This window comes from Gopherus evgoodei, chromosome 4, assembly GCF_007399415.2.
Source record: "Gopherus evgoodei ecotype Sinaloan lineage chromosome 4, rGopEvg1_v1.p, whole genome shotgun sequence".
In the NCBI taxonomy this organism is placed as follows: Eukaryota; Metazoa; Chordata; order Testudines; family Testudinidae; genus Gopherus; species Gopherus evgoodei.
In genome coordinates this window covers 100507348-100523778 of record NC_044325.1, presented here as the reverse complement: position 1 = coordinate 100523778, position 16431 = coordinate 100507348, and the positions used below count along the sequence as shown (strand labels likewise).

General features: G+C 39.2%; 1 protein-coding gene across 1 annotated transcript in view; it reads left to right on the top strand.

The window, feature by feature from the left end:
- Positions 1-16431, top strand: part of MICAL2 (microtubule associated monooxygenase, calponin and LIM domain containing 2) — a 112206-nt gene that overhangs the window by 31215 nt on the left and 64560 nt on the right. Inside the window, 1 exon segment of the mRNA XM_030560346.1 lies at positions 1173-1530. Coding sequence (XP_030416206.1) covers positions 1267-1530 — 264 coding nt within the window. The 5' untranslated portion in view covers positions 1173-1266.

Here is a 16431-nt window from a genome sequence, read left to right as displayed (position 1 = left end):
CTACAAAGTTATTTTAGTACTTTCAAATGTACACTAATTAGAGTAGCTTTCTCTTCTCACAGCTCCAATAGTAGTTGTCCTAAATACTGCATGTGGTTTGACCATGAGGAACTTGAATTACTCTTTACATGAATGTAATCATTTTAAATAACAATGTGCAAAGAATGCAGGATTACCTTTCTTATACTGGAGAGTACTAGATTATTTTTCATTCGGGCATGGTTCATACAGGGGTTGGAAGAGTGGAGTAGGTCCCTTTTTTCCTGAAATTTCGGTTTTGGAGTAACAAGATGTGATGCTCCAGACATCCTAAATGTTTTCTGCATGCAACTGATGACAAGATGAACAGGCTCTTCATGCTGAATCTAAGTTGTTCTGAGTTAGTTATATACCAATGCCCTAGCTGTAATTGGACATCTTTCTTTAAAATAATATAGTGTTGACATGTGGCCAATTCCCAGAGATACAAGGTTCTGACTACAGTTATGGTTGAGGGATGCTTCTGAGGAATTACTATGTGTGAAGTTGTCAGAATGGTATCGATTGCTAGCTAGTAGAATAAGGCCAAAAATGATTGTCATTAGACAAATGTGATAGTGTTTTAGGGGGAATGAATTGTCCTTGAACTTGAAATTAGAGTGTTTAAGGATGTTCATAATGGTCATTATGAAATAAACTGATGCCTAGCATTAAGAACATAAGAACAGCCATACCAGGTAAGACCAATGGTCCATCTTGCCCAGTATCCTGTCTTCTAACAGTGGCCAATGGCAGGTGTTTGAGGGAATAATAGAACAGGTAATAATCAAATGATCCATCTGTTGCCCATTCCCAGCTTCTGGCAAACAGAGGCTAGGGACACTTCAGAGCATGGTTTTGCATTTCTGCCCATCCTGGCGAGTAGCTATTGATGGACCTCTCCTCCATGAATTTATCTAGTTCTTTTTTGAGCCCTTGGCCTTCACAACATCCTCATTGCAGAGGTGTCATAATTTTATTTATTATTTCTGCAATTGGTATATTTCATGCCATTACTAACTTTATTCTGCACTTTGGCTCATTTAGAGAGCCTTTCATTTCTGCATGCTTGTATCTAGCTGGTTTTAAATATGATTTGTAGGTTTTTGATCTTCATTATGTTGAAAATATGTTAATTTGACTTCCTTTTCTAGGTACAATATTCTTGGAAGTACTTGATAGTGTCTGTCACCTGTATCAGAGCACCACAGTTCAAGTTTAGCCCTTTCTACACACAGTGCTCAGAACATGGGGGAAAACGATGATGAGAAGCACAGCCAAGGTGGCCAGATATTTGAAAACTTTGTACAAGCATCAACATGCAAAGGTACCATTCAGGCCTTTAATATCCTCACCCGTCAACTTGAACTGGATCCATTGGACTACAGAAATTTCTATCCAAAATTGAAGTCAAAAGTAACCAGCTGGAAGGCCAAAGCTTTGTGGAACAAGCTTGATAAAAGAGTAAGTCATAAAGAATATAAGCGAGGAAGATCTTGTACGAACACTAAGGTAAGTTGAGAACTTCCATTTCTAATTTATGGTTTAGAACAATTTTTAGTTGCCAAATTTTGCCACTAAAGATAAACGGTTCTGCATGTATATACTGTTTTCTTACATAGCAAATGGGTGGTGGTTGTTTGCAGAGCACTTACTGGAACCTGGAGATCTGGCTTGTCATGTTGCATTGAGTCTCCTTGTTTCTAACTATTAAACTATAGTAAACATAAATATTTAAATACCTTCTTATCGTTGCTTTTGCATACAAACAATTCCTGTTTTCCCACTGATGTTACGTGATTGCAAGTAGGGATGTAAATAGTGTTTTAAAAAGTACCTGTTTAAATTATTAAAATTATATCTGTTAACAGTTTAACATTTTACATTCGTAGTTGGTACCCTGTCACCACCCCTCTTCTGCGCACTGTCCTGGTGATGGGGGTGGGGAAAGGTAGAGACCATCCTGTGATCCAGGAGTGTTATGGTGGCACGGAGAATCTGTCCAGGAGGTGTCATGGTGACATCAGTCTCCATCGTCATATAACCTAGTCTCCCTCAGTGCGTCGTGGGACTTTGGATAGTTCTGGTCATGTGCCCTGTGCTGCCCAGAAACCTGGCCACACAGCGCTACACACCCCCTCAGCCTGTCACATCCAGTGGCAGCAGCCAGCAGAGGCCTGGGTCCTGAGCAACTGCCCACTTGGGAGGAGTCTGGATGGTGTCCAGGGGCTTGGTGGAGTCTCACAGGGGGGCCAGGGCAGCAGGGGGCAGTAGCTGCCCCTCAGCCAGGGGGCCTGTGTCTGTGGGGGAGGGGTATGTGCCTGGCTGCGGTCCCTGTACTGGCTCCTGGCTGGGAGCGAGGCACCCAGCTGTTCCGGGCTCCTGAACCATCACCCTGTAAGGGCAGATTGGCTTGTCCTGCTCTAGGTGCTGCTGGGGAGTGGAATGCAGATAGGGAAGAGGAAGATTTGTTAATACACACAGCGTGCTCGGACATGGGGCAGGGAGCTCAGCTAATTTGAGGGAATGATAGCAGAGGCAGGGATATGAAATGTCATGAAATTATTTTACTAATCTGTTTTAAAGGTTAACTGCAATATATTAGCAGTAAGACTAATACTTATTGGTTAACCATAGAATATTTTATATTCCTAATTGTGAGTAGAAGAGGAGGCAGTCTGTGTGATTGTGAACAGCATGGTGATATTCTGTTTCTAATAAGATGTAGTGCAGGCCTGTTGGAAACCATTGGATTCCAGTGAGAATAAATGCTGTTATAAAAGTTTTATACTAAAGATTTATTTTTAACCAGTTCATGCCACTGGGGTCATTTGTGTGGTGATTATATTTAATTTTAGAGTAGCTCATTTGCTACTGTATATATATGGCTCTCAGTTTTATTGCTGAGTTATAGCTATAAATTATACAAAATCCAGATTGAGAATTCCCAGCCCTCAGTTGGACAAATCTAAGGGTTATTGACACTTGTGGAAGTAGAACACAGGGGACAAATGGTATATAAAAATACACTGGATTCCAAACCGTGAAGGATTTCATAAATTGAAATCATCATGAATTTTATAGTTGTAATCTCTGCAAAGTATGGCTTTTCTACCTTCTTCACTCTCCTTAAAGACCAGGGGCTTTTCAAAAGCATCTTGGAGAAAGGGCTCTGTAAATCACTTGGAATGCATGTAAGGGCTTCTGTTTTTGTTTGTAAAACTTATCTTTTGGATAAGCTTTGTTATTCTTTAAAAAAAATAGTTTTGAAATATCTCTGCCACAGGCTTCTCTAGAAAATGAAGAACCAAGAGATTTTTGGACCAGTAAAACTGTCTTCACCACTTTCCTATCTGCTTCCTACTTCTTCCTCTGTTTGCTTTTTTCCTTCCCTTCCTCCTGTCCCGTCCATTTTCGTCTATCCTACCTCTCTTTGTTCTTTTGAAACAGTTTTGAATATATGTCAGTGAGCAACTTCATGGTGAATGTACAGTCAGGAAAGGAAAGAAGTGGGGGTGGGGGAAGCATCTGGCAGTTAATAATTATCCCCCCCCCCACAAGTTTGTCGTCAGCCTGAGGAGATAATAGCAGCAGAAAACAGGTAGTGTTGATGGCATGTGTAAAGTGTAGGGAGAGGGAGCATGGCTCTGGTCTCTGAACGGTGCCCATACAGTGCAAGGCCCTGGTCCTGCAAAGCCTTAAGCATTTGCTTAATGCACATACTATGTGAAGTCACACTGAAGTCAATAGCACTCTCAATTTGTAACATTTAAGCACCTGTGTAAAACTTTGCAGGATTATGACCCAAGAGTCTAATCTGCCTCCTGTGGTATTAGTTCTGTGCTTTGGAATAAGGATTTATTTGTATTTATGGGGCATAAATATTTGTATAAACTAATGGATTTGTGTGTATTATATGTTATGGATAAATGTAGGATAACTCATCATAGACAAAAGAGTGCGTATAGGAGTAAGATATATCTGCATTTGTTTTATATTATTTACCATAACAAGATCTATAATTCTCTCATCAAAGTGAGCTGACTGCATATGAGAAGAATGAATCTGGAGGTTGCAACAAATGAAAATGTTAACTGTGGTCTACAGACTTAGTATGGATATCTAGCAGACATTCCTTACATATGAATCATAGTCTCTTGCGAAAGCATATCTGTGCCACATGAATGGTAGGAAACACATTGAGACAAGAGGGCAGACTCTCTGATCATTACCTTGCTGCAATCCAGCAGTCCTATTTACAGATCACGATAAAGTATAGATAAGTCATTTTCAGAAATACTAATGGTCCAATAAAAATACTACTGCACAATAGAGAAGGTTAATGGTTAAATATACCAATCCATTACTGGTATGTTATTAGCTTTGTTGATGCTACCAACAAATTGCCATCTTCAAACCACTGTGACTTTTACCTGTGCTGTGAATTTGTAGCTCTGGAGTTGTTTGCACATTTTAAGTTTGGTGGTCTAAATTTACCCTCTTCTTGTGTCTCGTGCAACACTGTAGGCTTTTGTATGTTGCACAGTGTAGAATGTGGCCCAAACTTTCCACTTTCAGTTATATACGGAAAAGTGCTGGTTGCAGTGGCTCAGTTGGAATGAAAATTTTAACGGTTTCATATGTCAGCAGACCCAAAAAGTTAGACAAGTGGCTATTTGAAAATACAATTTTGAGAGCTAAAGTTGCCAATAGGCATCACTTTTTCTAACAGTTAGCTAAAGACATTCGTTCATTTTAAAAATAAATAATTTATAAAAAAGAAAAGCTCCGATGAGCTGAAATTATTTCCTCCACGCCTTGACTTCTCATAATTCTGGCCACCCTTAATTTTTGCACTAGCATTTCTTGACACTTGGAACACAAATGCAAAGCTGAGCTGCAGTGACTTTATAAATTTCACAAGGTTTTTGAGGCCTATTAGTATTGGCTGTAACTGTGGAAGCTTCTTTTCTCAGTGATGAGTGGGCAAGGTACACTGATATGTCTTTGACTTGTATGTCAAGGATACTGCTTCTGACCTGTATTGTAAGGACAAAGTAGGTAGGCTAGATTCCATGATGTGCACATGTCAGAATGGTATAGAAGGGTACAGTGGTATCTCTGGCCTGTAGGGTGCTGGATGGAGAGAAGGTGTTGTTGTCTGGCATGTAAATGGGAATGGAATGAGATGCTGCAGTCTCTGGATTTTAGTGGAAGAGTGGTGTAATGGAGGATTAGTTCTTGATCCTGCATGTTAGGATTTGACTGTAGAACTTTTATTGTGTAAGGGTGAGCAAAGAGCATCTAAGATCTGGATTTTGAAAGGGAGTGCTGCGGGGAAGACAATGGTACAGGGGATCTTGAGTCTCTTGATGAGCAGGAATATTGAGGACAGCATTAATTTATGGACTTTGATGCCCTAATGGAGATGATGGCACCACTTGTTACAATCACTGGTCAAAGTTTTCCGTTGGTCAGGATCGATTCCAAATTCCTTCATATTTTGCTTTCATGTGTCTTTTATGGCGAAGCTTGGAATGTCCTGCTGTTCTTTTCCCTCTGATAGCTCCCCATATACATCCATCTTCCAACCTACTAGAGGGCCCAACCAGCGCAGTCGTTTTTGCTCTAGCAGGGCTGTTGTGCTTGATAAATTTGCCTGTTTGAAGAACCTAAAGACTCTGTAGGAAGTAAGCCGTTCCCAACTGAGACACCTATGTTTGCAATAATTGCCAAAGATCATGCAAATCTCAGATTGAACTATTCAGTCACATGGGACACTGCAAACTGTCTACATCATATGCTGCAATTCCTACCATCTCTTGCAGATGAAAGGATGCCAGCATTAAGTTAGGTGTAAGAACTAGTACTTGACTGAAAGGAAATTTAGAATTTAAGGAATGCTATTTAATTTGTAATCTTTTTTTTAAAATGGTGGGGCGGGGAAGAGCTTTTACTTAAATTTTACCTTAGAGGTCGCTTTGTGGGTTTGGAAATGTCCTCAGGGTATTTTTTTTAAAGTAGAGGCCCCAAGCAGCTTTGCTGGTTATGTTAGCTGAACTTGTAACCTTGGTGAGCACAATGACCAATATCATAGTTTGAGGTTCCTTTTACATGTTGCTTTATAACCTATCCAACCACCCAAAATCTTCTGCGATCTTTGGTGGCTAAGATAAAACCAGGGTCTAAACTAGCCTTGATCCTTGTTTTACAAAATCAAAATTGGCCACTTTACCTGATGTATTCTCATCTTTCACAGTGCTTGCAAGGTCCATTTGCTACACAAACCTTTTAGACACACTTAAGTGACTTGTAATTTCCTCTATACCGGGGGTCAGGACCCTTTAGGGGGTCATTAGATGGGGGGGTTGTGAGCTGCCAGCCTCCACCCCAAACCCTGCTTGCCTCCAGCATTTATAATGGTGTTTAATATATTAAAAAGCTTGTTTAATTTATTGGGGAGGGGGTCGCACTCAGGCTTGTCATGTGAAAGGGGTCGCCAGTTAAAAAAAAAAAAAAAAAGTTTGAGACCCACTGCTCTATACTATATAGTATAGTAATATACATGGAAACATTTTAAAAAATGAGCTCTTATTTCCTAAAGACTGTTCCACTGCAATAAGTAGTAATAATCCTGTGCATTAGTTATTTAAGAATCGTGTCCATTTTTATTTTGTTTTTACAGTAAAGTGTGTTTAAGTTGGGAGGACTTAAAAAAAAAGTGTTGAATTTTCAAAAAGTTCAGACACACCACGTTTTAGTCATCTATCTCAAAAATGACATAATCTAACCTTAAAATTTGCAAAAGAAACCACAATAAAAAACCTCATTCTGCTCTAGGGAAACCCCACACACAACATTACAGGCATAAAGGAGCCTTTTTCAGAAGCTAAAGTATGTGTATTTAATAAAATTAAAAAATGATTCCTCTCCCCTTCCCAGATTTGTAATGTTACGAGTATCTTAACTATGGAGTTACTACCCGGATTCTCATGTCCTACACAGTGCACCTGGATTACAAAAAAAAACCAGATTGTTTTCAGCATCCAAAATATAGGAAAGCATAGTCTCTCTCTCTCTCTCTCGCACTCGCGCACGCACATACCCCACGAGTGAGGTACAGAAAACAAACTCCTCAGACCACTTCCTTTCAGTGTCTTCTCTACCCCTGTGAATCCATAGGCCAGGCAACACTTGCAGTGTTCTCTTGCTTAAAGCTTGTTCCTCTTTTTTTTTTTTTTAAATAGCTTCTGCCACCTTTTCTGCCCCTGTTTCAGCTGGGGAATTTCCAAGCTCCAAAGCCAGCACCCTCACCTTCTTGGCAGAGAGTAGTTCAGTCAATGGCTCCGCTAATAGCAAGCCTATTGTTTCACTAGGGTGGAACTATTCAGTATTCAGTATTGATAGCCCTTGATCCAGTCAGAGCTTCCCAGAATTAGGGTGTGTCTACGCTGCTCCACAGTTAGGACAGTAGGTGTCTGAACAATATTGAGCACCAGGGTGCTATTCTGTAACACCCACAGTTGGACACTGCAAGCATGAACTAAAAGATTGCAAGTTCCCATTAACATAGGTTCCTACCTCATGCTGAGGACTTTAAGTTCGCACACCCACATGGGAGAGTTATAGCTCAGCACTTCTTTCACGCTGTTATTCACATCTCCAGCTGAACTGCAGTGTAGACATGCCCATAGTATCTGTACTAGGTGCCAAGTTCCTGCTACCAAATAAATGCTCAAAGCCTCACTAAAGTGTTCATTAAAAATGAAGGTTGACATACAACATGGTGTTCAGAAAGCCAAAATGGAACTCATAAACTGACACAAACATATCTTCCCGGTCAGTTGCATAAGCATTATCTGACTGCTTAAAACATAAGGGATACTTAATAAAGCAAACTATTACTACTAAAAATTTCATTACAGAGAACAGTGCTGCCTACATATCAGTACTAGCTGCCAGAGCTTATTTCATATCTTCTAATTAACTATTTACAGTAGAAAATTAAACTGTTTTGAACCATTTCCTTGGGTTAATGACTACTTTTTCCTAGGTTTGCATATTCCTTTTGTATAGAAACTGTGTAATTTAATATGCTATCAATGTGTGGAAGTTGTTGCTACTGGTGGTGTAAAAAGTATAGAAACAAGTGAATTACCACACTTTTCAGTTATTTTGGTTAAGTAGGTGCAATAATCACTCAGCTTATTATTACAGCATGACTTCAAATTTGATATATGCAGAACATTGTGCATGTGTGCAGGATTATTAATAGGGCCAGGATATGAATCAGTTGAAAGGGTCTGATCTCACAAATTGAGTCAAGCTGGAATAGCTTGTGACTTAACCAGAATACCAACATCAAGCTCTCTTCATAATATTCATTAATTATAAAATAGGACAATTTTATCTGCCAAGCCATTGTTTCTTCCTTTTCATAGTGTATGCCATTGAATAACACTTTACCTCATCTACATGAGTGAATTTTTTTTCATCTCTAAAAAACATCTTCTCAATGCACCGTAGATCTAACAAATCTGTTTTTAACACGGAATTGAGAATGGCAGATTTATTGCCAACCCATTCTGTGTGCTACCGTGTAGTGTGGACCAAAGACACTAAACTGGGCAAGTGACCCATAATGGCAGTCTTGCATTTTAGCTATGTACAAAATATCTGCCATTCTCATTGGTCTTTAGTGTGGACAAAAACTTGTGACTTGCACGCAGAAAGTTGAAGCATTTTAAGTACACAGTGGACAATATATTTGTTTTCTGGAGGTTCTGTTTTCTTGAAGGTGCTGAACAAAAGTTTGTTTCATAATTAAACCAATCCTCCAATATGTTTTAACTGAAACGCTGGCAGATTTACCTTCCCCCCCGCCCCCCAGCACTGTCATTTGTGATCCACCTAATACTTCCAGAGACACCTCGCTCTGCATTCTATTTACTTTAGTGAACATTTCTGAAATATTTTATAGATGGAAGATTTAAAATCTTCTAATTTTGCTCTTAATTAGAACTTGAGTAACTGGCTCACTTTAGCCAAAATAGAGGTTAACCTCTTGAAAACCGGGTTTGAAATGGCTGAGATTTTAAAGTTTTTAATAATCAAGCTTTATAATGAAAATCCCATCTATTTTATCTAAAATAGGACTTATATCTCTATTAGGATTACACTAGCTGACCACTGTATTTTTTTATATTTGACTAAAATGGCATTCATATATTTAGTAACATTAAATTAATGAATTATCTATCTAATCCCTTGGGTATTTTTTTTTCTTTTTGTGACACTTTTTTTTTGTTTGTTTTTGGTGTTGTTTAAATCACCATTACTACTTTTGGGTTTAATGTACGGCAGATGTAACATGGAATCACAAATCTTTTCATGATGACATCGCATTAAACTCCATCTGATGTGAAGTGTTACCATAAATTCTAAAACCTGTTTTGCAACACTGGAAGCCACAATTAGGAAATTCCACTAATCATTGTCCTTTATACCTCTGAAGATACAGATGATATAAAAGGTGTGCAAAACTGCATCAAATTACTGTTTTACTAAAGACAACTCTCTGTGGTATCTTGTAGCAAGCAGGTTGTCTCTGTATATTCATCAACAGGTCATGAAATGTCATAATAGGAATTAAATACTATAATTAGAGGAAGTTCTGATGAGGAACCTGTGTGCACAAAAATACATTCTGATATCAAATTCTTTATTTAAACAAAAGAGGGCAAAAACTACTTGTCTCTTTAGCCCTTCAATTTAGGCTGAACTTCTGGTCCTGAAGTTGTGAAGCTGCTGGTGGTACTTACTACCAACATAATCTACTGATTTAAATGACAGCTGTGAGTGTTTAGTGTGCTTGAAAAATCACGTCACTTAGTTCAGTGCCCAGGTTACTTTATTTTTGTAATTTATGGCATGGGTGCCTAGAGCCTTGGAGAGAGTCCTCTTTTAATTCTTTTTAAAATCTATATAAATAAAATGTATAGAATGCTTTGAGTTCAGGGAAGGCTGTGGGATTATCTATGAAATCGTACGGAAGAGCTACTGGGGAAAAGGAGAAAATGCATGGATAGGGACAACATGTTACAGCAGAGCCCTTTAATTGTTGATGACGGGTTCAGACTATTTTTACTGTTTCTTCAAGAAATGTTTTTTTGTCTCTGAAAAGAGTCATGGCGATGAAAGGACATGGTTTTGTTTTGAGAGAATATCTGCTAAGTATCTGACTTTCTGAATCACTCTGTTTTCAAAGCAGGCTAAATTACATCACCAAAGGCAAAGTTTTGGTATTTGTTTCGATAATGAAATCACTTTATTTTTATTAGAACTTGTATACATTATACTACAGATGTTTTGTCAGGCACCCACTTTCCATTTTTTATCATTCATGAGAAACATTAATCTATGGCCAGGAGAACCTAATCAGAATGCCTGACTAATATTTCTGTAAACTTTTCTAGATGTTTGGAAGTCTTAAGTTTTGGTTGACAAGATAACAGCAGCTTTACATCTGTGTCCCTTGTTTTTGTGTCTTTGCTATTAATCTACAGAAAGTAACTTCTCCTGTTTCACTGTTTTCCAAGGTATTCTTTTTTCTGTAGCGATTTTCACTGAACCAGTGTCTACACTCAGCTTGCTTTTACACAAATCACAGATATTGTTGCTGTCACATGGTTTAGTTAAATTTGACTCGATCGTCAAGAGATTACAGTGAGATACATTGCTTTATTATGACATTTTGGTGGTTTGGATTTATAACTGTGTGAAAATAGTAAAGACAGATATCCATCCAAATTACAGGGTGGTATGTGTGCCAAACCAAAGGAAACAGTTCTCCAATGCAGCCTCAGGAGTACAGGCCTGCCAGACAATTGCTTTCCTTTGTTGATGGTTTGGGGTCAGATCTTTGTTTCTGTCTAGGGAAGAGAGAGAGAGCCAAACTGAGCTCTGATACAGCTTTATTGTTAGTTACATTACGAGCTTCTTTTTTTTATTTTTATTTTTGTACAGATAAGTGAGGAAATACATAATTTTGGTAATAAGAATGGATTATACATTTGGCTGAGAACAGAATAGGTTCCAGATATAAGGCAGTTTCCTGTCTTCTGTAGAACAGGTGCCTCTCTTATTTAAGTTCCCATGCCTGGTTTGAGAACCAGCCAGGTTTTTTTTCTGTTGTTGTTTTGCTATTTTGAGAAACATGTATTTTATCAAGAAAAAGCATGATATGTTTTTGTGTCAAAGTTTATTAAGACACAAATTCTGTAGCTTTTCTGTATATACAAGAGGCACTGTAGCACATGGATACATTGTGTCACTTTTTTGTCAAACGCAAAACCTTGATTATTTTTTTTTTCAAACAATTTTAATACCTATAGTCGGAGTTGTGGCATAGGCAAAGAACTCACTAGTGTGTGTGTTTAATGCAGTGAATAGTCTGAAAGTTGGGGGAAATGATAGTTGTCTCCCTGTCCCACAACACTTTAAAGCCTTTATTCTATACACTTCCGATGCAGAGAGTGATAGAAGACTTGGCTCTAGAGTGGGAGACTGGTATATATTAACCTTTGCATATTCTCCAAACACCAAAATACATGGTGTACATAAGTATCAAGGTTCCTGGCCAAACTAGCAAATTAACCTGATTTTGACATGTCACTAGCTATGATATAAACTTTATATAAATCAAAAGTCCCACAAGATGGTGGGAATATATGAACAGAGTTATAGTGGGTCAGGATTATTTATGGTAATTCCATATTGTCATGTTTTCCCATTATAATTAATTTTAAATTTTAATTATTCAATTTCTGGGCCTAACTCCCTGGCATTCAGATGTGTTATGTAGGGTTTTATGTTCTTAATCTGTAATGTAAAATCTTGTGTTTTTTTGTGGTTGAAGAAAAGCCTTAATAGAAACAATGAATAATAATCCAGTTTAATTTACTCTATTTTAACTACGTCTTTTGTGTGCAGAAGTCTCATGCTCATGCTTTATTGTCTCAATAAAATATTGATGAGGATGACGTTTTTAACGTCATATTTAGGTTTAACAGTTATACAAACCCATATCCAATTTGTTTACAGCAGAGTCCATTTCAAATGGAAAGTATTTAAAAGCAAACCATCAAAACCAACTTGCCAAACATCTTTTTTTTTTGACACAAAATTAAATAAGGAAGAATAACTAGTTATTAGAGCTGAGTTCCCCAAAAGGATCGATCCTCCCAGATGTTTTTGCAACATCATTCTCCATGTGTGGGTTTATTTTCATTAAATGGCTTTCTGCTTTGTGGTTACCCTTGTTCTGGCTGAACGAGCAGTAGGAGGATGCAGTCACCACATGGTGAAGCACTGTAATAAACGGCTTCAGCTCTCTTGTAATTAGCAGTGGGCTTTTAGTGTTTTTAAAAAAAACCTAACAAACCCTTTTCTTCAGAGGTCAATACGTTTGACGCTTACTTTCTTTTGATTTTGTGACCAAGGTAACAGCTCCTGTAAATAATTGTTTTCTAAACTATTTGTGTTAAAAGGTAAGACCTTGTTTCCCTGGCATTGCAGGAGGCCGCAGGCACTGGTGCACCTCAGCTTCTGACATACAATGGTCTAGTCTTCTGTGAACTCGCAATACTTTGGTACTCAGGAAGGAGTATGGCAGAAAGGGATCTAGGGGTTATAGTAGACCACAAGCTAAATATGAGTCAACAGTGTGATGCTGTTGCAAAAAAAACAAATGTGATTCTGGGATGCATTAACAGGTGTCTTGTGAGCAAGACACGAGAAGTCATTCTTCCACTCTACTCTGTGCTGGTCAGGCCTCAACTGGAGTATTGTGTCCAGTTCTGGGCACTGCATTTCAAGAAAGATGGGGAGAAATTGGAGAGGGTCCAGAGAAGAACAACAAGAATGATTAAAGGTCTAGAGAACATGACCTATGAAGGAAGGCTGAAAGAATTGGGTTTGTTTAGTTTGGAAAAGAGAAGACTGAGAGGGGACATGATAGCAGTTTTCAGGTATCTAAAAGGGTGTCATAAGGAGGTGGGAGAACACTTGTTCATCTTATCCTCTAAGGATAGAACAAGAAGCAATGGGCTTAAACTGCAGCAAGGGCAGTTTAGGTTGGACATTAGGAAAAAGTTCCTAACTGTCAGGGTAGTTAAACACTGTAATAAATTTCCTAGGGAGGTTGTGGAATCTCCATCTCTGGAGATATTTAAGAGTAGGTTAGATAAATGTCTTTCAGAGATGGTCTAGACAGTATTTGGTCCTGCCATGAGGGCAGGGAACTGGACTTGATGACCTCTCGAGGTCCCTTCCAGTCCTAGAGTCTGTGAATCTATGAATTTCAGTTTATTGAGTTCAGGGATTTGGAGCAATCAGATTTTTGAATTGCTATGCTCTAGCTCTGGGCAAAAACCTACTGGTCCGCACTCCAGCTCCGGGTTCCGCTCCAAAGCCCTGATTGGGTTTAGTGAGTGGGTGCTGATTGTATTTGTGGCCTGTGATATAGCGGAGGTTAGACTAGAAAATCTAGTGGTTCCTTCTGGCCTTGGTGAGACAGAGTTTATGTAAAAAGGTTTGCTATTGATTTTTTTTTCCCTTGACCTCCCTTTATTATCTCTGGGTTGTTACAGTTGGTGCAAGCTGTATTTCTGAACAGATCTTCAGAACGAGAAGTGCTGTAGACAGGAAACCATAACCTAAAGCCTATGTTTCCAATGGCTCGCAACACTGCAGTTTCAGCTCTGTCTCTGAACTGGCAAGTAGTCTATTGGCACCAGAATGTTTCTGTACTGGCAGGACTTCTGATGAGGTGTGGGGTTTTTTTGTTGTTTTTTAAATTATGGCAAATGGAAGGGCGAACTTTGCATCACCTTCAGCTATCTGAAGAGGAACACCTTACTCTCATTTTTCACAGATTATCTGAAGTGATTTTACAGCCTATGACAATTACATGTGGAAATCAGTAAGTGCTCTGGACCTCTGATTTTCACGACTGATGAATCATTTAGGAGTCGGGGGCGGATGGGAGAGGATGATTGCAGCCTTTTACTGAGTAAAAGATCTGTACTGTAGAAACTTACTGTTTCTTCTTCTTACTGCTTATGAGTAATTAAGAATTGGGAAACATTTTGTTTACAAAAAATTCATTTGTAGTAGTAGGTTTTTTTCTGCTTACAAGGTAGGGGTGTGTGTGCGTGCGTGTGCGCATGTAAAAGATACCATGAACACCAGCACTGCCACCTAAGAGTTTTCCTGATAAGTTAACTGTATTCAGAATTTGTAATTCTGCTTTAAAAACTGTATGCTGGTTGGGGAACTTCATCCATTTTCAATCCAACTTTTAGATGTTTCCTTTCTACAGAAGAAGGTGCAGCAGGAGTGCCACCTCCCTCAACCACTCTACCAGTGTCCTTATGTTGCAAGCTGGAGGGACACTCTCTAGAAATGGAAGATTAATTCAGTCCATTTACATTGTCTATTCTGTCCTTGAACACGCTCTGTGACAGCCAACATTGTTGTCAGTAGTAGTGATGATGGTGGACACTTGAATAATGAAAGTTGAAACAAGGCCACTAAATGCCTTTCAGGTGATACGGACTTTCAGCCTGGCCTGTATTCACATTGGCCCCTTAAGGTATGTCTACACTGCAATTAAATGCTTAGGGTATGTCTACACTACAATTAAACCAGGGGTCGGCAACTTTCGGCACGTGGCCCATCAGGTAATCCGAAGGCGGGTCGCGACACATTTTGTTTACATTTACCATCCACAGGCACAGCCTCCACAGCTCCCATTGACCGCGGTTCGTCATTCCTGGCCAGGAGCTGCAGGAAGTGGTGGGTTGCTGTGAACTGCGGCCACCGGGAGCTGTGGGGGACCGAGCCTGCAGACGGTCAATATAAATAAAATATCTTGCAGCCTGATGGGCTCTGCGCCAAAGGTTGCCAACCCCTGGTATAGATGCTTGTGTTGGAGCCTGAACTTTGGCACACTATGTGGTGGGGAGGATCCCAGAGCCTGGGCTCTGCCTGAGCCCAAACGTTTACACTGCAACTTTACAGCCTTTCAGCCTGAGTCTCGAGAGCCTGAGTCAGCTGACACAAGTCAGTCAGGAGTGTTTAACTGCAGTGTAGACATACTGTTAGAGGTAAGAGCTTCTGAATCCATTCCACTGAACTGTCATGTCCCTTGTAACCATCTTCTCCTGTCAGATGGTTTCCTTTTTTACATACAATAGATTTCACTTTTAGTGGATGCTACTTGTAACGATTATTCAGGTACATGAACCAAAGATGCTAGCTATTGGATGCAGGTGGCTTTGCCTGCACTTCCATCACTAATTTGCACTACCGCATTTAAATAAATAAGAAGTATTAAAAAAAAGCTTGTGCTGCAATACATGCTTCTCTTAATGTTTCATGGGTGTAACCATTGGCCCTCTGTTGTTTGCCCCTTCCTCCCAACCTTTACACATTATCATCGCTAACAAACTGTGCAGTTTAGATGAGAGACAATCCTTGGTGCAATTCACAATCCAGATCAAAGAAATGTTGCAAGGGATGTCAGTTCAGTGTCCTGCAAAGCATTGTCTACTCCCAAATAATTTAATAATTTATGCCCATTAGTGAGTCTTCAGTTGTAAGAAGAAAACTGGAAGTAATTTCTGATTTAAGGTGTGACATTACGAGGTATTTGCATGCACGTAAAGAATGGCACAACTTGTAGGAGTGCCAGTCTTACTCAATTATAACCTGACTGACCTGCCTTGGCACATGTCTCGTAGAACTTGCTCTGTCCTCACAACACCCACATTTTGCTTCTGTGAATTTATCTGATTTAGGAAGTTCATTGTTTGTCAGTCTGGATATAGAGATCACGGTGACAGAACAATCACAAGCGTTGATCTTTGTATCAGAATTGCATGTATTTGGAATGTGAAAACAGAGTTACAATTACAAAGCCACATACATATAAACATATATATAGAAAAGTCATGTTTCTTGTGCACTGACATAAATTGGTGCTTCATATAGCTTGTGTTCTTCTGTTCACTGCTGAACACTACTTCCTCTGAATTCTCCCTGCCTCATACATGCACACTTAATTTTTTCTTTCCTTTTCCAAAGGCCTTCCTTCTGGCAACAAAGGCACTAGCTGCCCCTTGACCTCTCAGCCTGTTAATATTTCTGAAACTCTTTTTTGTCCAGGACAACTGAGGTCCCTAAACTCCGATTCCCTACAGTGTGTTAGGCTGTCACCAGACTAGTATGATGGCCCTGTGAGGGAGTGTTATGTTAACACACTGTACTATTGGAAACATTCCCAATAATTGTTAGAGTAAAGGTACATGTTCTAATTCTGGTTAGAATTTATAACTGTTCTGAGTTTCTCTG